Source organism: Solenopsis invicta, chromosome 6, assembly GCF_016802725.1.
Source record: "Solenopsis invicta isolate M01_SB chromosome 6, UNIL_Sinv_3.0, whole genome shotgun sequence".
Lineage (NCBI taxonomy): Eukaryota > Metazoa > Arthropoda > Insecta > Hymenoptera > Formicidae > Solenopsis > Solenopsis invicta.
The window spans coordinates 12,896,662-12,918,414 of record NC_052669.1 but is presented as its reverse complement, the minus strand read 5'-3'; the positions used below and the strand labels follow the sequence as shown (position 1 = coordinate 12,918,414).

The following is a 21,753-nucleotide window of genomic DNA, read 5'->3' as shown; positions in this document are numbered from 1 at the left end:
CAGCGTGGAACACAAATGAAACGTGCGATATCTCACGTGTTTTACGTTGCATAATGTTGAACAAGCGTCGATCTCCATTAGAAACAAGACTCTTGAATTTCTCAAGTGCATTTTAAATGAGTCGTTATCTGTGCAATATCTAACGCGGTATACTACTGTGTCCAAAAAGTAAGGTGACATTGCATTTATTTCGAAAATTCTTTATTTATTCTTGCAAATCAATTTCGTCCCCTTCAAAGTAATCCCTCCCTGATATAATACACTTATTCCAACGGATTTTCCAATCTTCGAAACAGTTGTAATAATCGATTTTAGGAATGGCCTTTAGCTCCTTCTTCGCAGCGGCTTGAATCTCTTCTATCGACTCGAAACGGTGATTCGTGATTTTTTAACCAAAAACTCGACTAATATCGTTCCAGAACCACCGTATTCACCTGATTTGGCTCCATGCGACTTCTGGCTATTCAGCAAACTCAAGCAAGTCGATAGAAGAGATTCAAGCCGCTGCGAAGAAGGAGCTAAAGGCCATTCCTGAAATCGATTATTACAACTGTTTCGAAGATTGGAAAATCCGTTGGAATAAGTGTATTATATCAGGGGGGGATTACTTTGAAGGGGACGAAATTGATTTGCAAGAATAAATAAAGAATTTTCGAAATAAATGCAATGTCACCTTACTTTTTGGACACAGTAGTACGTTAAAAACCGACAAATAAGCGTTGATCTGCGTCAAAAACGGAACTATTTATGTTCCCAGCGAAAATTGCAAATGAGACGTTATCTATGTGATATCTCACGTGTTTTACGTTAAAACGCATCGAACAAGCGTTGATCTGCATTAGAAACGAAACTATTGTCGTTCTTCAGCGCGCTGGACAAATGAAACGTTATCTACGCGACATCTCATGCGGTTTACGTTAAAAACCGACGAACAAGCGTTGATCTGCATCAGAAACGGATCTTTTGAAGTTCCTTTCGAGAATTGCAAATGAATAGTTATTTATGCTATATTTCACGTTGTTTACGTTACAACGCGTTGAACAAGCATTGATCTGAATTAAAAGTGAAACTATTGTCGTTCTTTAGCTAGACAAATCAAACGTTGTCTGAGCGATATCACACGTTTTATACGTTAAAACGCGACAAACAAGCGTTGATCTGCATTAGAAACAAAACCATTGAAGCTCCCAGCGCAAATTGCAAATGATTCGTTATCTATGCGATATCTCACGTGTTTTACATTAAAACGCGTCGAACAAAGTTGATATGCATCAGATACTAAGCTATTGAAGCTCCCAGCGCGAATTGCAACTGAATAGTTATCTATGCGATATCTCTGTGTTTTACGCTAAAACGCGTCGAACAAGCGTTGATATACATCAGAATCAAAACTATTGAAGTTTCCAACGCAAATTGCAAATAAATCGTTATCTATACGATATCCCACGTGTTCTACGTTAAAATGCGTAGAACAAGCGTTGATTTGCATCAGAAGGAAAATATTAATGTTCACAACGCAAATTGCAAATGAGTCGTTATCAATGTTATATCTCACATGTTTTACGTTAAAACGCGTTGAACAAGCGTTGAATTGCATCAGAAACAAAACTATAAAATTGCCAGCGCGATTTGCAAATGAATCGTTATCTATGCGATGTCTCACGTGTTTTACGTTAAAACGCGACAAACAAGCGTTGATCCACATCAAAAACAAAAATATTTGTATTTCCCTGGGCGAATTGCAACTGAAACGTTATCTAAGCGATTTCGCATGTGATTTACGTTAAAACGCGTCGAAATATCGATGATCTGCATTAGAAACAAAAATATTGAAGTTCCTAGCGCAAATTGCAAATGAATCGTTATCAATACGATATCTCACGTGTTTTACGTTAAAACACGTCGAACAAGCGCTGATCTGCATCAGGAACGTAACTATTAAAGTTCCCAGCCCAATTTGCTAATGAGTATTTATCTATGCGGTATCCTACGTGTTTTACGTTAGAAAGCGTCAAACAAGCGTTGATCTGCATCAGAAACGAAACTGTGAAAATTCACAGCGCGAATTGCAAATGGATCATTATCTATGCGATATCTCACGTGTTTTACGTTAGAAAACAATGAACAATCATGGTTCTGCATCAGAAACGAATCTATTTATGTTCCCAGCGCGAATTGTAAATGTATCGTTATCTATGCGATATCTCACGTGTTTTACGTTAAAAAGCGTCAAACAAGCTTTGATCTCCATCAGAAAAGAAACTATTGAAATTCCCAGCGCGAATTGCAAATGAATCGTGATCTATGCGATATCACACGTGTTTTACGTTAAAACACGTCGGACAAGCGTTGATCTGCATTAGAAACATAACTATTGAAGTTCCCAGCGCGAATTGCAAATGAATCGTCATCTATGCGATATCACACGTGTTTTACGTTAAAACACGTCGGACAAGCGTTGATCTGCATTAGAAACATAACTATTGAAGTTCCCAGCGCTAATTGCAAATGAATCGTTATCTATGCGATATCTCACGTGTTTTACTTTAAAACACGTCGAACAAGCGTGGATCTGCATCAGAAACGTAACTATTGATGTTCCCAGCGCTAATTGCAAATGAATCGTGATCTATGCGATATCACACGTGTTTTACGTTAAAACACGTCGGACAAGCGTTGATCTGCATTAGAAACATAACTATTGAAGTTCCCAGCGCGAATTGCAAACGAATCGTTATCTATGCGATATCTCACGTGTTTTATGTTAAAAAGCGTCAAAGAAAGGTGGTTCTGCGTCAGAAACGAACCTATTGAAGTACACAGTGCGAATTGCAAATGAATCGTTATCTATGCGATATCTCACGTGTTTTACGTTAAAAAGCGTCAAACAAGCGTGGATCTGCATCAGAAACATAACTATTGTTACGTCCAGAATTCTCGAAATAAGTCTCTCGGGTCGGTTGGCAGGTAGAGACTTAGAGAAATAATTCGAGCGATGTAGGAGGGACGGAACAGGCCTAATTTCTCGCACACATGTCTCCGGGCGAGTGCGACGAGTCGAATGCGTCAGGTGAGTCAGAATGTAGGTCAGGTGTCGAGAATGACGACCTATGACTCTCATTCAGACTCTTGCATTCGTGTAGTCCTTATTTTGCGTAAACGAATTGAATCGCTTTTACGCGTGATCGGGCTATGTGCAATTTTATCGGAGCGTGAATTAGAGGTGATTGAAGTAAAGAAAAATGATTGAAACTAAGAATTACAATTTATTTTAACATAATAAAAGAAATAACCAATTACAATGATAGGTGATGACTAAAATAATAATTATTAATTTGCAAATAACATGTTTGTTAGTAGGAAACATGTATAATAAAAATGAAGAAAAATCTTGTGATCTTAACAAAAAATGCGATTATAACTAAAATTTCAATTGGTTACATTTGTGCTTGACGAGATATAAGTGTGCATGTGTAGGTGTATTTTATGATCAAGGGATTTTTAGTTATCCAGGTAGACTTTGGAGCGAGTCGAAGGTTTCTTCAAATTCATTGAGTACTCTTCGATTCGAGTAGTATAGTAAGGCGGATTCTAACTCATGGATCTGTGGGGGGTGCGGGGGCAGGGGGGAAATTTCACGACGCGTCTTTGCCGTACTGACCATGATGATGTCACGTGGGGGGAGCGGGAGGAACATTTCACGGCATGTATTTGTCGTGCTAACCACGCCTTGAAGGGAGGGGGTGATGCCACATGCCTACTCGCTCGCACGCCAATGTTCTTTTTGCCGTGCTAACTGCGTTTTGGAGGGGATGTCACCTCGATTTGTGCGGGGGCAGGGGGAATTTCACGGCACGCGTCTTTGCCGTACTGACCGCGATGATGTCACGTGGGGGGAGCGGGAGGAACATTTCACGGCATGTATTTTGTCATTCTAACCACGCCTTGAAGAGAGGGGGTAATGCCACCTCGCGGCGTTAGCATAGATGACCTTACGTAAGCACTGCGCTCTCACTCCTTCCTGTATACCTTCTTGCTCGCACGCCAACGCTCTCAATCGCCGTCTTGGAGAAGGGGTGATCTCACCTCGCGATGCTAATTATAGCATAGGTGATGGAAGCGCACATGCGATAATAATAATTTGTTTGAATGTAATATATTTATTTTTTATTTTATTTATTTTAAAAGGATTATATAATTCGCACGCCAATGTTCTCAATCGCACGCGTTCTTATTTCTAAGGTGTTCTCAGGAATGGAAGAGAATAGGGAAAATAATAATAATTTGTTTGAATGTAATATATTTATTTTTTATTTTATTTATTTTAAAAGGAATATATAAAAATATCTATTTTTAACATACACAAATAATTTTATTTGTCTTTATTGGATAAATTTTGCTTCTTATTTATTTTTAATAAGTATACAAATAATTTTGCTCTCTTACGGCTTATCTTATACTTCGCACGCGTTCTTATTTCTAAGATGTTTTCAGGAATGGAAGAGAATAGGGAAAATAATAATTTGCTTGAATATAATATATTTATTCTTTTTTATTTTATTTATTTTAGAAGAAATACATAAAAATGGTTTTAATAAAATGTTATTAAAAATTATTTATTTATTTATTTTTAATATACGCAAATAATTTTATTTGTCTTTATTGGATAAATTTGGCTTCTTATTTATTTTTAATAAGTATACAAATAATTTTAATTATTTTCATTAAATAAATTATTTAAATGAAAAATATCCGGTTCGCCATAATAGTAGTAAAACCACCATCCATGTAAAGTTGATTCGCACCATAAGAAGTCCAGTTCATCTCGTAGTTTTTTTCGTTCTTTTTCAATTTTTATTTTTTTTTTTATATTTATGAAACCTACTACCTCGAGATCTTCGATTCGTAGTTTCTGTAGATCCAAAATATATAAAGTAATTAATAATTTAAATATCAAACACACACACACACACACACACACACACACACACACACACACACACACACACACACACCTGCGGTTCATCAAACATCAATGATGTCTCCCGACGAACTCGAAGCTCTCGTGGTTCGATATATAACTCTTTACTATTTTGTGCCTCCGTCAGCGACCATTTAGGAGGGATTCGTCTCACCATGTATAATCCTGATGATGATGCTGACGATGATGATGATGATGCTATTTCATCTCCATTCTGTAAAAATAAGAAAATATATATTATTATTAATCAAAATAACACATGTGTACTCACATGCACATAGTTATACACAGACATACCGTTCGTGAGGTCCCATCTATCACTCTTATTTTAATGTTTTTTTCTATATCATTTACTTTTATTGTAAAATTCTGGAAAAATAAAAGAAGCATTATAATGTGTAATATAAACCCAATATATATAAATATCATAAAACAATACCTGTGCTGGTGTATATTTTAGTAATATCTCTCTCTGAAGAGACACCTGGTTTACAATTTTTTCGGTTCCAACTCTAATGTGCTGTAAAGTATGAAATTTTATTTAATAAAATATTAAAAAATACATGTATTCTACTAGTGACACGAAACAATATTCAGTATATTAGTATATTCAATCAGTCGTTTAGTATATTCAAACAATATTAAGTATATTATAAATATACTTACTCCATTACATGGGTATTTTACTCGTAAGTATCCCATTTTTTGTTCGTGAGACAATTTTTAATGCACACGAGATACAAACGACGACGACGACAGTTCAACCCTTATGACTGACGCTAAGGAGCGCAGCCCATCATTTTATAGTACAAAATGTACGTGATTTATCTACGAGATGTTAAATCCCACAGTCAAAAACCTTTGACAATAGTAATTTAATACTCATCTTACAACTGAGTTCTTGGTAACAAAAGAAACTCAAGTCATTGTCACAGCTGTGACAACCACGTTGTACCACACTGAATAGCTATCAGCCTCATTCGCTAAGGATAGGAAAAATAATCAAAAGTTCAATTTCAATTTACACATTTTTATTATTATTTCAAATTTGCACATAACATGATTATAACATTTTATTTATCATTTAACACATCGTATGCAATATTCACATTTGTACATATTATAATATTTTATTTGTCATTTAGCGAATCGTATGCAATATTATCTGAAGCATAAGCTATTAATTCACATTCAATATGTGAACTTTTATCATAAATTTTTCGCAAAATATTTACTGCATCGTTTTTATTAGTGATGCAATTCTGACGCAAGTAAGTTACAAAATATTTATATTTGTCAGTAACATTATTCATATTCTGACACAGTGCGAAATATACATGTTCAATACAATGCTCAAGTTCAAACATAAATGATACAGTTGCAGGCTTCATGCAAATATAAGTATTGTGTAATGTTAATTTTATAATATGTTCTTCACGCAGTTTAATCTGCTGCACAATCAGTTCGTGAATCAATAATGGAGTCGTTTTTGACTGCATAAGTCCCTCGATGTCCATACGTTTCTCAATCAACGATCTCCACGTTTTATAAGGCAGAGCAATTTGATTTCCGCGATTGTCGCCCAGCACCAATTCCACGTAGGATATAGATCCTGCGTTGATTCCGATATCCAACCATTTATAAGATGTAGGAGTTAGTGCAAACCTTCTCCCCAAAATGTGTGATGTGTATCGTGGTGGCGTTCTGTAAATAAGATTACAGATTAATGAGATAAAACAAAAAATATTGATAATAATGATGATGGTGATGATGATGATGATGATGATGATGATGTTTCTATAAGTAATAAATATGTAACAATACGCCCCTCCACCGTGCCGCCACTCCAGACCGACCAACCGTCGAACGCACCGCGGCCGAGCACGTGTGTCTTACGTAAGACCACGCGCGTGCAATCGGCTTACGTAAGACCACCGCATGCTACCGCGCGCGACCGACGCGCTACGCGCCGCGTTCCGAAAGCGCTCCCACTCTAGCCGGCCCGTCCGCGCGCGCTGATTGGTCCGTTCAGCCGCGCGGAACGATATATAAGCCGGCAGCGGGCAGCGTAAAAGAGAGATCCGTCCGAACATCCGATCTCATCGGATCCTCTCCAGCGCTGGGCATACTCGGCGCCTCCTAGCTCGGGGATTCTCGAGCACCTCCTCGGGAACGGGCATTCTCGTTCCAGCCTTCCCGCGACGGGTAAAACCGTCGTCCCCGAGGCCGGGTATGCTCGGCCAATCCGATCCGGTCAGCCACGCGACGGGCATTCACGTCGCGCAGGCCATCCAATCCGATCAGCCGTGTGACGGGCATCCTCGTCACGCGGCCAATCCGGACCGTCCGGCCGGACGACGGGCATTCCCGTACGTCCGGCTACATCCGATCCGAATCCGTTGCGCCGTACGGCGGGTATTCTCCCCGCACGGCAATTCCGCTTCCGTACAGCCGGACGACGGGCAGTCTCGTCGTCCGGCCACTCCGACCAGACCGTTCCGAGTGTCCCCGGGAATTCTCGGGGACCGTCCGCGCCGACACCGTTCCAGTGTCCGCCACCGTACCTCCCGGGCTACCCCCGCGAGATGAGGCCGAACCGGCCGCCCCCGTCGACAGCCCGCGCACAGCGCGAGGGCGTCGAGTACCGAGACCGTAACCGGTCAACCGCACGGGCCAATCAGGCCTCGAGCACGGCATTAGAGTGGACCGCCGCGCGGCCACTCTAACAAACGGATCCCGTACGCCTAAAGCGTAGACCGAAGCCGTCCGTAGATCACACGACTCATCCGAGCCGTTACACTGCGATAACCGCGAATCCGTTCCGACATCGCACGTTCCGCCGCGAACGATGTATATAGATATATGTTTAAAACCGAGCAACCCCGTTTGCTACTGCCGCGCGCAAAGCGCCTAGTCACCGTCCGTCCGTTTCCGAATTGTTCAAGTTCTTCCGTTTAGATATTAAGTACCGCGCAAATACGTTGCGACTGTTCTCTTAAATTCACGCGGGCCGACGACCGCGCAGTTAAGTGCCGCGACGCTATTCGAATATCACGTGATCGTTCTCTTGATTTCCCGCGGGCCGACGACCGCGCAATTAAGGGCCGTAATGTTGTACAAGGAGCTCAGTATCATCCGATAACGATATCGGAACTGTATAATTTCATTTGTACCAAAGTATCGCTAAATATATTTAACCTCTTTCATTTTTACTATCAAAATACGGCGTTCTCATTTCGACACGAACCCGGACATCCGGCGAGCACATCCGAGCATCCCGTCCTGAACCTAAAATCCCGTAACCGACACCGGAAAAGTACCAGCGTTACATGGCGCCCGAACAGGGACCGTTTTTCCCGATGACCGCTCGTCTCCGTGTGTGAATTTTTTTTTTTCTTTCTCTGTTTCTTTTCTTCTTCTCCGATAGACCGTGACCATTCCTGCCGATAAAACGTGTTTTTTTTCGTGACCGATCACTTCCGCGCATAATTTTCGCGATAAACCGCCACCGATTTTCTTTTACAATTTTCGTGCATCTGTGTCCCACCGTCACCGTTTCTTACTACCTGATCATTTTCCGCTAATCTCCGAAAAATTTTTCGTTTCAATTGTTTTTTTTTTATAAAACGGAACCGCGTCCGCCGACCGTGACTGTTTTTTTGTGTGGTCCAACCATTGTCCCCTAAATCCGCGATCATCCCCGCCGATTGGATAGACCGCTACCGTTTATGTTAATTGTATCCCCTCCCGAGAAGCGGGGACCCTGTCCGATGATCATCCCCAAAAACCGTTCCCGCCGACCGCTCACGTCCATGCGTTTCCCCGCTTGCCGGAGAGTGGCCTTAAGCCGAAACCGATTAGCCCTCTCAAAGTCTCCTGGCGAACCGTGACCGGCCCCGTTTTAGGTCTTATTCCGCGCTAAGCAGTGGCCGTTATTACCGACCGACCGGGACTGTTTTCACCGGTAAATCGCGACCGCTGCACCGAAACCGTCAATCCGAACGCACTAAGGATACTCGACCGAGTCCAAGCGTACCTAGGGGCACCGCTCCGATCTGACCAAGTCCGACCCTGACGTCATCAGAGCAGAAGACTCCAGCAGACGACACTCAGTGCCGCGAAAGATGAAGCGGCAGATTCTAACCGGGGCATTGACACCGCTAAAAAACAGACCTCGTGAACAACACGCGTCCTGGACATGGCTCCCCCAGGAGAAGGGGGTACCTCTCCCGTTCCAGGACGAGTATATAAGGAGCCTTCCGCAGGACCAGAAATTGCAGAAAGTGACAACTCAATATGGAGACACTGGACGCGTTACTCACCGCACCGGCCGACGACGCGGAATTCGAGCTGCTGTGGGCGCAAGCCATGACCACGGCGACGAAGCAGGCGCACCTGTTCCCCGCCGAAGAACTAGCGATCGCCACTACCAGTCAACGACAAGCAACCGGCCCAACAACAACCGGGGCGCGCTCCGACCAGGAGACACCACGACCGCCCGTACTGGCACCGCCGTGCCCAAAGGCCACAACCGCACCAATGACCCCCGACCGCCTGCGGAGTCTGATGACCGCACCGTCAAGGAGACGACAGAGGGTTCCGCTGATTCGTGCCCCTAGCCACGGCCTCATCCGAGGGAGCACCGACCGTCCGCCAGCTGAGGATACCGTCATGCGAAAACCGACGCGACCGCGGCCACCCGCAACAGGCAAGCGTCCGCCCCCGGCGGTAGGCTGTGCCGTACAGCGGTCGTCCGCCACCACGGCCCGCAAGTGGCAGAGCCTCTTGGAGGTGTTGCCATCACCACCAAGACAACCGAACCAACGACAGGCGCATGACCAAGCAAAGGTCAAGCAACCGCGGACACTGGCACCAAAGCCTTCGGACGGTCCAGTGATCACGCTTACAACACCCAAAAAGACTAGGGACAAGCTACGCGACCTGTTCGGTGACCTGTCCGACCTGGACGAAGTACCCGGCAGCAACCAGCGACCCAACGAGGTCACCACTGCATCACCAGACCAGGGCACGACCACCAGGGAGACGCCGGCAGCAACATCTCCGACCACCGTACCAGCAACCGCACCGCAGACAGTCACTACCAGCAAGACCACACTGCCGCCACCTGCAGCTACCACCGGGGGAATCATCGCCACCAACCGACCGACGCATTCACCCATATCCGTACCAGTGCGCGACGATCTTAGCATCAGCGTACCGTACCACGCAGCGCACATCGCGCGAAAATATAAAGCGCGCATCGGAGGGATGCGATACACCCTCCGCTTTGACCGTGACGGACAGTGCCGCTACGTGCGGGAATTCCCGGCGTAGTGGCCTAAGTTCGCCACTTTAAACGGGGGAGGTGGTGTAACAATACGCCCCTCCACCGTGCCGCCACTCCAGACCGACCAACCGTCGAACGCACCGCGGCCGAGCACGTGTGTCTTACGTAAGACCACGCGCGTGCAATCGGCTTACGTAAGACCACCGCATGCTACCGCGCGCGACCGACGCGCTACGCGCCGCGTTCCGAAAGCGCTCCCACTCTAGCCGGCCCGTCCGTGCGCGCTGATTGGTCCGTTCAGCCGCGCGGAACGATATATAAGCCGGCAGCGGGCAGCGTAAAAGAGAGATCCGTCCGAACATCCGATCTCATCGGATCCTCTCCAGCGCTGGGCATACTCGGCGCCTCCTAGCTCGGGGATTCTCGAGCACCTCCTCGGGAACGGGCATTCTCGTTCCAGCCTTCCCGCGACGGGTAAAACCGTCGTCCCCGAGGCCGGGTATGCTCGGCCAATCCGATCCGCTCAGCCACGCGACGGGCATTCTCGTCGCGCAGGCCATCCAATCCGATCAGCCGTGTGACGGGCATCCTCGTCACGCGGCCAATCCGGACCGTCCGGCCGGACAACGGGCATTCCCGTACGTCCGGCTAAATCCGATCCGAATCCGTTGCGCCGTGCGGCGGGTATTATACCCGCACGGCAATTCCGTTTCCGTTCGGCTGGACGACGGGCATTCTCGTCGTCCGGCCACTCCGACCAGACCATTCCGAGTGTCCCCGGGAATTCTCGGGGACCGTCCGCGCCGACACAGCCATGTAACGCTGGTACTTTTTCGGTGTCGGTTACGGGCTTTTAGGTTCAGGACAGGATGCTCGGATGTGCTCGCCGGATGTCCGGGTTCGTGTCGAAATGATAACGCCGTATTTTGGTAGTGAAAATGAAAGAGGTTAAATATATTTAGCGATACTTTAGTACAAAAATGAAATTATACAGTTCCGATATCGTTATCGGATAATACTGAGCTCCTTGTACAACATTACGGCCCTTAATTGCGCGGTCGTCGGCCCGCGGGAAATCAAGGGAACGATCACGTGATATTCGAATAGCGTCGCGGCACTTAACTGCGCGGTCGTCGGCCCGCGTGAATTTAAGAGAACAGTCGCAACGTATTTGCGCGGTACTTAATATCTAAACGGAAGGACTTGAACAATTCGGAAACGGACGGACGGTGACTAGGCGCTTTGCGCGCGGCAGTAGCAAACGGGGTTGCTCGGTTTTAAACATATATCTATATACATCGTTCGCGGCGGAACGTGCGATGTCGGAACGGATTCGCGGTTATCGCAGTGTAACGGCTCGGATGAGTCGTGTGATCTACGGACGGCTTCGGTCTACGCTTTAGGCGTACGGGATCCGTTTGTTAGAGTGGCCGCGCGGCGGTCCACTCTAATGCCGTGCTCGAGGCCTGATTGGCCCGTGCGGTTGACCGGTTACGGTCTCGGTACTCGACGCCCTCGCGCTGTGCGCGGGCTGTCGACGGGGGCGGCCGGTTCGGCCTCATCTCGCGGGGGTAGCCCGGGAGGTACGGTGGCAGACACTGGAACGGTGTCGGCGCGGACGGTCCCCGAGAATTCCCGGGGACACTCGGAACGGTCTGGTCGGAGTGGCCGGACGACGAGACTGCCCGTCGTCCGGCTGTACGGAAGCGGAATTGCCGTGCGGGGAGAATACCCGCCGTACGGCGCAACGGATTCGGATCGGATGTAGCCGGACGTACGGGAATGCCCGTCGTCCGGCCGGACGGTCCGGATTGGCCGCGTGACGAGGATGCCCGTCACACGGCTGATCGGATTGGATGGCCTGCGCGACGAGAATGCCCGTCGCGTGGCTGAGCGGATCGGATTGGCCGAGCATACCCGGCCTCGGGGACGACGGTTTTACCCGTCGCGGGAAGGCTGGAACGAGAATGCCCGTTCCCGAGGAGGTGCTCGAGAATCCCCGAGCTAGGAGGCGCCGAGTATGCCCAGCGCTGGAGAGGATCCGATGAGATCGGATGTTCGGACGGATCTCTCTTTTACGCTGCCCGCTGCCGGCTTATATATCGTTCCGCGCGGCTGAACGGACCAATCAGCGCGCGCGGACGGGCCGGCTAGAGTGGGAGCGCTTTCGGAACGCGGCGCGTAGCGCGTCGGTCGCGCGCGGTAGCATGCGGTGGTCTTACGTAAGCCGATTGCACGCGCGTGGTCTTACGTAAGACACACGTGCTCGGCCGCGGTGCGTTCGACGGTTGGTCGGTCTGGAGTGGCGGCACGGTGGAGGGGCGTATTGTTACAAATAAAATAGAGATTTTATAAGAAACCATGAAATATGAAAAATATGAAAAAATGTATATAAAATAATTATAGATACTTACGATTTCTCACATGCTTCGGTCTGGATCGGAATATAGTAGTTCATTGATGTGTGTGGCAATGTTCTGTAAATAAGAAATATGGATATGTAGAAGCAAAAATATGAAAAAATATAATTTAAGGAATGTATAAAAATGTATAGATACTTACGATATCTCGCATGCTTCGGTTTGGATTGGAACGTAGTAGTTCGCCATTTCTCTCGTATTTTTCAAGAGTTGTCCGCTAACAATGAGCAACTGATGAGAGTAACGTTTTTAAAGTTCTTTTTATTTTATAATCCCCACCACCATATCGACATCAAATGTGGAAATTACATATTTTATGATGAGATCATACACATATTCAAACGTAAATCTTGCAAGCGTTGACAGATGTGATGAGATCGCAGGATTGTAAAACTCAGTTTTAGACACGTTTGAATGTAATTTAATATTACAATGAAATCATATAGTATTGCAGATTTGCATTTTCAGCATAAAAGCATGCGTCAGAGTACAGCAGCTGTGATGATATCATAGGCGCTGATATCACAGATCTATAAAATTAATTTAGACACACGTTTGAATATAATTTGACATTACGATGAAGTCATGGAGCAGATGTGACAGTTTTGTATTTTTTTAGCGAACGCCTGCTGTGACTCGTTTAAAAGTAATTTGATATCACGATGAGATCATTTAATAATTTTACAAAGTCAGTGATATCAAATATACATGTGAATCTTACAAGCGCTGATTTATGACAGCTAAGAAGACTTTAGACATGTATCAAACTATGATACACTGTGAATAACATTTAAAGTGATGGTGTCATTATAAAATGACAAGATCGCGATGCATCCCATCAGTCTATGCAGTCAAGCACATTGTAAAAATGGAGCAAACGGAGCGCGATTTGGTGGAGCAATCCACTCGATTAAATACGCATAAAGAGTATATGGCGTGGGAGCAACGTTGTATCGAGTTCATCGAATCGTTAGATGAACGTAGCCGCAGTAAATATCCGCGATTGTCAATCGGCGGAAGACAATCTGTGATCGCTTGTATCACGCGACTAGAAGGTTTGAAACAAATGATGCGTGGACGGTTTGTGCAAATGGGCGCTGGATATAGTGCTGGACTCCGATGGCGTGAGATAGATACAGTTTTTGAAAGTCGTATACTGACTGGTGCTGTGATTAATTTCGAACACATTGAACCGTATCAATTTCTAGAGGATGCGCGAGAAATTGTGCTTGAGCACGTGTAAAGTGTCATGCAGAGACATGGCAACGTAAAGATAAACGCTATTTTTAATGGTGAATTTGTCGCAGGTGACAAACGCGCTAATAAGTGTATCACAACAAGAAATTATGAACTCTTTCAATGCTCCGATTTGCATGAGTGGTACCAGTTACACGTCATCGAGATAATCCTAGCATCGTTGGAGGAATTCCAAGAACGCGATAGCGGATGGGCGTTGTCGCGTATACTAAATTTAACAATAAATATAAACAAATATAACCCTTTGCATGCAGGATGCAACATCCAGTTACCAAGTAAAATTATGATGAAGAAAGCGATAGTTAATGTAAAATCAAATGACAATGCATGTTTTGCATGGTCAGTGGTGGCCAGTCTGCATCCTGCTGAAAGGAATACAGATCGAGAATCTTCATATCCACATTATTCTACGGTATTAAATCTGAAAGGCATTGAGTTTCCAATGACACTGCCACAAATTAAAAAGTTTGAAATTCTCAACAAAATCTCCATTAATCTATACTGCATCGAGGAGAAGAAATTATCTATTTTTCCTATACGACTCACCGAACGAAAAATGGACAAACATATAAATCTGCTATACGTGCAGGATGACAATGTGGGACATTTTGCGTTGATAAAGAATATGTCCCGTCTCATGAGTTCACAACTCAGTAAGAAAAAGAATAAGAAATTCTTTTGTGATCGGTATGTATATATTTCGGAAAATACAAAAATATGTATATATAAATATATTTTTTCTAATTTCTCAAAAATAAATTATATTTCAGATGTCTACATTATTTTAGTTCGAACGACAAGTTGGAAATTCACACAATGGACTGTGGAAAGATAAACGATTGCGCTATCATATTACCAAGCGAAGATGACAAATGGCTGAGCTTTAAAAATTACTGTCGAAAGGAACGAATGCCGTTTATCGTATACGCCGATTTGGAATGCATCCTGGAGAAGACTGAGGATGAGAAAAATTACCAGCATCATCGAGTATTTAGCATAGCATATTATGTACACTGTGCGTATGACAATTCGCTATCAATGTATCGGTTTCATCGCGATAAGAATTGTATCGCGTGGTTCGTCGAGCAACTTAAAGATTTAGCACAAATTGTAAATAATATTCTGTCGGTTAATGTTCCCATGGATTTAACACAAGACGATTGGAAAAAATTTAACAACGCTACACATTGCCACATTTGTGAAAAACCATTTACGAATGAAATAGAACGGGTACGCGATCATTGTCATTTAACCGGTCGATTCAGAGGTGCAGCGCATTCAAATTGCAATTTAAATTACAAAGATTCGCATTATATTCCTATAGTTTTCCATAACTTATCTGGCTACGACGTGCATTTTATCATCAAGGAAATAGCTACAGCATATGAAGGACGAATAGATTTACTTCCGATAACAAAAGAAAAATATATTTCGTTTACAAAAAATGATCAGAAAAATTGCATAAAATTAAGATTTATCGATTCTTTCAAATTTCTCGCATCTAGTCTCGATAAATTGGCATCTTTTCTTAGTAAAGATAAGCTATGCATAATGCAACGGGAATATAGTAATTTATCAACAGAAAATTTCGATCTGTTAACACGAAAAGGTGTCTTCCCATACGAGTATGTTGACTGTGTAGAAAAATTGGAAGAGTCATGTTTGCCACCGCGCGAATTATTTTACAGTTCATTGACGGGTGACACAGTATCCGAGAGCGATTACGCGCATGCTGTCAACGTGTGGCAGCGGTTCTCCATCCGAACGCTCGGAGATTATAGCGATTTATACTTGAAAACTGACGTACTGTTGTTGGCTGATATCTTTGAGAATTTTCGCGATAGTTGCATCGCGAGTTATGGACTCGATCCCGCATATTATTATACTTTACCCGGTTTTACGTGGGATGCAATGTTGAAATATACACATGTAAATTTCGAACTGCTAACAGACATTGACATGATCATGTTCATCGAACGTGGCACACGTGGTGGTTTGAGTCAATGTTCGAACAGGTACGCACAGGCCAACAACAAGTACATGAAGTCATACGATCCATCGAAATCATCATCGTACCTGATGTACTTTGATGTAAATAACTTGTATGGTTGGGCAATGTGTCAGCCATTACCATACAAAGATTTTCGATGGGTAGATGACGTAACAAATTTTAATTTTATGGACATCGCGCTAGATTCTCCAACAGGTTACATTCTTGAAATAGACTTAGAATATCCACAACATTTACATGATGCGCACATTGACCTACCGTTCTGTCCAATGCGTGATAAACCGCCCGGCAAGCGGCAAGACAAGCTCCTCGCAACCTTATACGATAAGAAACGTTACGTCATACATTATCGTAACCTGCAGCAGTGTACTCGTCACGGCCTTCGAGTGACAAAAATACATCGCATATTACAGTTTGCACAATCACCATGGCTTCGCGATTATATTCAGTTAAATACAGATTTCAGAACATGCGCCAAAAACAATTTCGAAAAAAATTTATACAAATTAATGAACAACGCAGTATTTGGCAAAACCATGGAGAACGTGCGCAATCACGTCGATGTGCGACTTGTGACAAAATGGAAAGGCAGATACGGCGCGGAGGCAATGATCGCTATGCCAAATTTCCACAGTCGTAGTGTCTTTTCAGAGAATTTGGTTGCAATCGAAATGCGTAAGCTTGAGGTGAAATTTGACAAACCAATCTATGTGGGTATGTGCATCCTTGACATATCTAAGACATGTTTGTATGAATTTCATCATGAATACATGGCGCCGATGTTTCGCGAGAAATGTAAAATTATGTATACTGATACGGATAGCTTAATATATAACATTGAATGTGATGACGTATACGAAATTATAAAGCGCGATATTAATAAATTTGACACGAGTGATTACGCGGTTGATAATGCATACGGTATTCCGCTTGTTAATAAAAAAGTGCCAGGTTTAATGAAGGATGAAAACAATGGTGCGATCATGACCGAATTCATAGGGCTTAGAGCAAAGATGTATGCCTTGCGCGTTGATGGTAAAAACGACACGAAGAAAGTCAAAGGAATCAAGAGCAACGTTGTGGCAAAATCGATAACTTTCGATGATTACACGCGATGTTTACATGATGAGATTGAAATGACACGACAGCAGTCAAGTATTAGATCGAAATTGCATGAGGTGTATACTATATCCGAAACGAAAATTGCTCTTAGTCCGTATGACGATAAGCGATATATTATGTCAGATTCTATTGACACGTTGCCTTGGGGACATTATAAAATACCAATGTAAATAAAACACTTAATTTGTATAATATATGTATATTTGTGTAATTGTAATAAAAATTACAAATATCTTGTAAATAAGTAATACATTTTTTTACAATACATTATCCTTGTGTATCCACGAATTGTGTGAATTATCAAATCCCAGCCATTTCACATAAACCTCATCCCCTCTTTTGCGTAAAATTTTTTCAACGAGATACAAGTTAGAATTACCGACTCGCTGAAGCTCATATTCGTAAAATCCACCGCTGATATGTTTTCCACAGGAATCCTTCAATAAATACGTCACGGGATTAGTTCTCTGCACTTTGGCAATTTTAAATATCTCCATAGTCCAATTCGGTGTATAACCTTTATCAAAAATGGTCTTAAATTTGCTCACGCGTACCGATTCACCCACTTTGAACCGCGCGGGTGCAGCAATTTTTATGCGACTATACACAGTGGATAAGAGTTTTTCGGCAATCGCAGGGGTAACATTGATAGGTCGCATACCAATAGTACGATGCCTTCGCGAGTTGTATTCTAATACGAGACGTGGTAACAAATCGATCCATTTATAATTTCCATTAAGCGTAAACTGCTTCCACATGTCGTTCTTTAATGAACGGTTGAACCGTTCAACGACTGATGCCTTCATTACGGAATATGTTGAATAATGATTGATATCATGTTTTTTCAATAGTTTCTGTACCGTGGCGTTGTAAAATTCTTTTCCTCTGTCAGTCTGCAAATTTTTTGGACATCTTTCATCGTCTCGTATTATCTTTGCAATCGCATTAGCCACTTCATTGCCACTCTTGGCCTTGAGAGGCACAGCCCATGCATACTTGCTCAATACATCGATAACGGTGAGTATGTAATGGTAACCTCGGTTAAATCTCATGTAAGGTCGCATCTCAACCACATCCGCTTGCCACAGGGCATCGTATCCGCGAACAATGACATGCCTTCTCGGAAAATTTCTTCTCGCTGGAGCATGAAGTTCCTCCACTAACAGCTGCTTTTCGGAATTGTTCATGTTTGATTCACAAATGATGGAGAGATCTAATGTATCGTTTTTTCTACTCTGCGCTATGAGTCACTGTATCGAGTTGTCTTTGAATTTTGTTAAGCATAATCTCCATCTTATTTTGGAGAGTAACAATCTTCCTCTCGATTTCGTCCTGGTGATCTTTCAAAATTTGTATGCTCTGTTGTACATATCGTTTATTGGCAGCATCGCTATCATCTACAGGTAACGCTACGTGACGAATCATGCATGACTTTGCATCAAAATTGGCGTTGACCTTGCAAAGAGCATTATCGCGGACGTAACTTCTTATTAATCCGTTCCATTTGTAATACGATTCCGTTCCGCTACTTCCGAGCGATATCCCAAACTTATTGATTGACATTTCAACGTTGACTAAAATAATATGAATAGCACGACTCAATTTATAATTAAACTAGCTTCGCGAAGTTCCTCGATAATCGACAGGATCTCGTTATCGTGAGCGTTGTGTCCAGCTTGGCGTGAGGCCTCGAGCAATCGAAGACGATCGACGAGTTCGTTCGGATCGTTCCAATGAACGTAATCAATCTTGTTGTCGTTTAACGTAACGTTGTTCGGTATACCTCGTCCAACTTTATCCAGTGCTAACATGGGGGAGATTATATTTTTATACTTGTGTCCTTTGTTACCTAGTATTGGATTATATTCACCATGGTCTCGCCTATGTGCGTTTGTAGTTAATATGATATCCTTATACTTCTCTACATCGTCATTCGTGTAGATATCAGCGTTGGGTATTTTCATGAAAATTAACTCGTACAGACCTTGAGTACCCTTGTATCTTTTACCGTCTATGGATATATCATCGTTCTTGTGCAAGTCGATACGTTTGTTACCAAGCATCGTTCCGGTATTGTTGAAGTAAACTCCGTAAACATTATCTACGTTGACCGTTTTTTTACCGCTCAAAACAGCTCCCATATATTTTTGTCCCAATGGACCATAATGTATTTGTAATTTTTGTTGCCCCTCAGACGTTTCTAACTGTTGTCGAACGGACATCACAAGCGGCTCATCGGTGATTTCGAAAACCTCTTCAACGGAGGGTGCATGATTCTGCAATAAATCGCTATCTTGTAACATTTGTGATGCTTTATTAAAATTAATTGGTACAGTTTGCAATTTAATTGGAGTAGAAGTCATTATTGAATTATTAAACGAAATGTTCGACCGTTTTCGTTTTGGTTCCACGTATTCTTCATCTCCCGAAAAGAATGCTTCACTCTCAGCCTGTTTAGACCCATTTTCAATGGTATTTACAACTCCAACGGTATTTTCAACAATCTGTTTTAGAGGTTCAATGATTGGCTTAAAATGTCTTTCCAATGCAATATCTTCTTCCATTTTACCCGTTTTTAATGCGCGATATTTTTTGCGAATTGTGTTACTTGTTTTTACAATCTGTTTAGCTATCTTCTCGCGATCTATGTTACTATCCATGTTGAACATTCAACGTATCGACAACAACTAATCATTCTACGGTATTGCAAAGTCGTTAAATCCTTTTCTATATCTTCCATCGACAAGCGCGCTGTCCTTGTCTATTACTAGAAATCCATATTTTTGTTGCCAACAAATCTGGCATAAATCGCAGAAATCCTTGTAAGACATGTCAGTGTTTACATGATCGTTGTATACATGCTTCAGATTGGTGCCATCCTGTTTGAACATAATTAACAAATTCGCGTTGTCACGTATAAGATGCTTCGGTATCTTGGCATACGTCTGACAGAGATAGAAGCAGTCAACGTTAGCATGCCGGCCCATTGCAAAGTACTCTCTTATCGTATCTTGCTTGTCGCATGCTACATCATCAAAGATAAAGATGGAATTCGGAAGCGCTTCGCTCGGAGGAATGACGTTGCTGTTGTTGGAGAATGCAAAATACCCAACTTCTTCAATCGGTGTTAATAAGTTTTCCAGATATCGATATTTCGGCTGCTGAAGCGATTTCGAGTACACATACACGTTCTCGAAACGTACACCGTGCGGGCTTTCCAACATGCTCATCAACACGTTTGTCTTGCCACAATTTTATGGACCGCAAATGATGCCACGTATAGAAATCGGTAGCATATTTCCATGTCTGCGTGTTTTTATTTCGGGTGTTACCTTATCATCAAAATTAATTACTCTAATTGCCTGCGGTTGCCGCACAAACCGCATATTTTCTTTCCCTCTACGGTAACAATAAACTGAAAAATTTCTATTGCGGGTAGCTTCTATTTATAGAGGCGCGTAGAGTGAAATCGCTCAGTATGCAAAATGTTTCTTATCGTGTCAGATATCTGTGATGTACACAGTTTGACTAGCGAACAGTTAAAATATATACCAAAAGTTGTTTTGCTACAAAAGTTTCACAATTACATCGATCATTTATGGGACAAATTGCCCAAACATATAAAAACAGATTCGGAGGTTCAACAGTACCGTCGGTGTTTCAAACATTATAATTTACCGTCTCAGCATACGCATATAGACGGTCCGGCACCGTTGAGAAAGAATTGCTGCGAATGCCTGCGAAAGGCTGCGGTTTGTTAAATCGCGCGATTAATGCACTTCCTTTCGAATTACATATCCCCGGTTATCAGTATTGCGGTCCAGGAACACGTTTAGAAGAGCGATTGGCTCGAGGTGACCGAGGCATCAATCCATTGGATGCGGCGTGTCGTGAGCATGACATAGCCTATTCGCACAGCAACGATCTCGCGAAAAGACACGTGGCTGATAATATACTCGCCTCGAAAGCATGGAAACGCATTACAGCGAGAGATTCAAGTCTCGGAGAGAAAGCTGCTGCGACAGCAATTTGGGCGGCTATGAAAACCAAGATGAAAATCGGTATGGGTCTGAAATCAAAGAAGAAAAAGAAGAAGACAACACGCAAGCGGATACTTCCGGTAGCAAAACGTGGTGGTATCCTACCCGTCCTGCCATTGTTGGGAGTTCTCGGGTCATTGGTCGGAGGAGCGGCTGGAGTAGCAAAGGCCGTAAATGATAACAAAGCGGCACAGCGTCAACTGGAGGAATTAAAACGTCATAATCGTGTCATGGAAGGTCATGGAGTTTATCTCGCTCCGTATAAGCGCGGCGGAGCAGTATCAAGAAGAAAAAAAAAAAATGTCGATGAAACATTAAAAATGCCAAAAGGTGTTACTACAAACCTTGAATTACTTCAACTAGCAAAACGTATGCGCATTCCACATTTCCGAAGAATTTTTATGCGTACTTCATTACCAACGGGGGGAGCACGCCGAAACGAGAGCGGTATCATGAATTTGGACAGTGTCGAAGGACCGGGTACTCATTGGGTGGCGTACGCAAAGAGGGGGAATCGTGCTATATATTTCGACAGTTTTGGTAATCTTCGACCACCACAAGAATTGGTGCGATACTTTAACAGTGATGTGACACGTATCGAGTACAATCACGCGCGTTATCAACGTTACAATCAA

General features: G+C 43.3%; 2 protein-coding genes across 2 annotated transcripts; one reads left to right on the top strand and one right to left on the bottom strand.

Annotated features, from left to right (window-relative positions):
• Positions 1–6,094: 6,094 nt before the first annotated feature.
• Positions 6,095–12,779, bottom strand: LOC120358043. The gene is made up of 2 exons (XM_039450528.1): positions 12,683–12,779; positions 6,095–6,685 (listed from the first exon to the last, which is right to left on the bottom strand). Exons 1-2 carry the CDS (start codon positions 12,724–12,726, stop codon positions 6,112–6,114), a joined length of 618 nt encoding a protein of 205 aa, XP_039306462.1. The 5' UTR covers positions 12,727–12,779; the 3' UTR covers positions 6,095–6,111.
• A 1,127-nt stretch (positions 12,780–13,906) lies between these two features.
• LOC120358042 lies at positions 13,907–21,400 on the top strand. The gene is made up of 2 exons (XM_039450527.1): positions 13,907–14,632; positions 14,716–21,400. Exons 1-2 carry the CDS (start codon positions 13,938–13,940, stop codon positions 17,246–17,248), a joined length of 3,228 nt encoding a protein of 1,075 aa, XP_039306461.1. The 5' UTR covers positions 13,907–13,937; the 3' UTR covers positions 17,249–21,400.
• The last annotated feature ends 353 nt before the right edge of the window (positions 21,401–21,753 follow it).

Coding starts and splice junctions, on each gene's coding strand:
- LOC120358043 (XM_039450528.1), bottom strand. CDS start 12,726: ATGAACTACTATATTCCGATCCAGACCGAAGCATGTGAGAAATC. Junction 6,686..12,682: donor ACCGAAGCATGTGAGAAATC/GTAAGTATCTAT, acceptor TCTTATTTACAG/AACGCCACCACGATACACAT.
- LOC120358042 (XM_039450527.1), top strand. CDS start 13,938: ATGCAGAGACATGGCAACGTAAAGATAAACGCTATTTTTAATGGTGAA. Junction 14,633..14,715: donor AAGAAATTCTTTTGTGATCG/GTATGTATATAT, acceptor ATTATATTTCAG/ATGTCTACATTATTTTAGTT.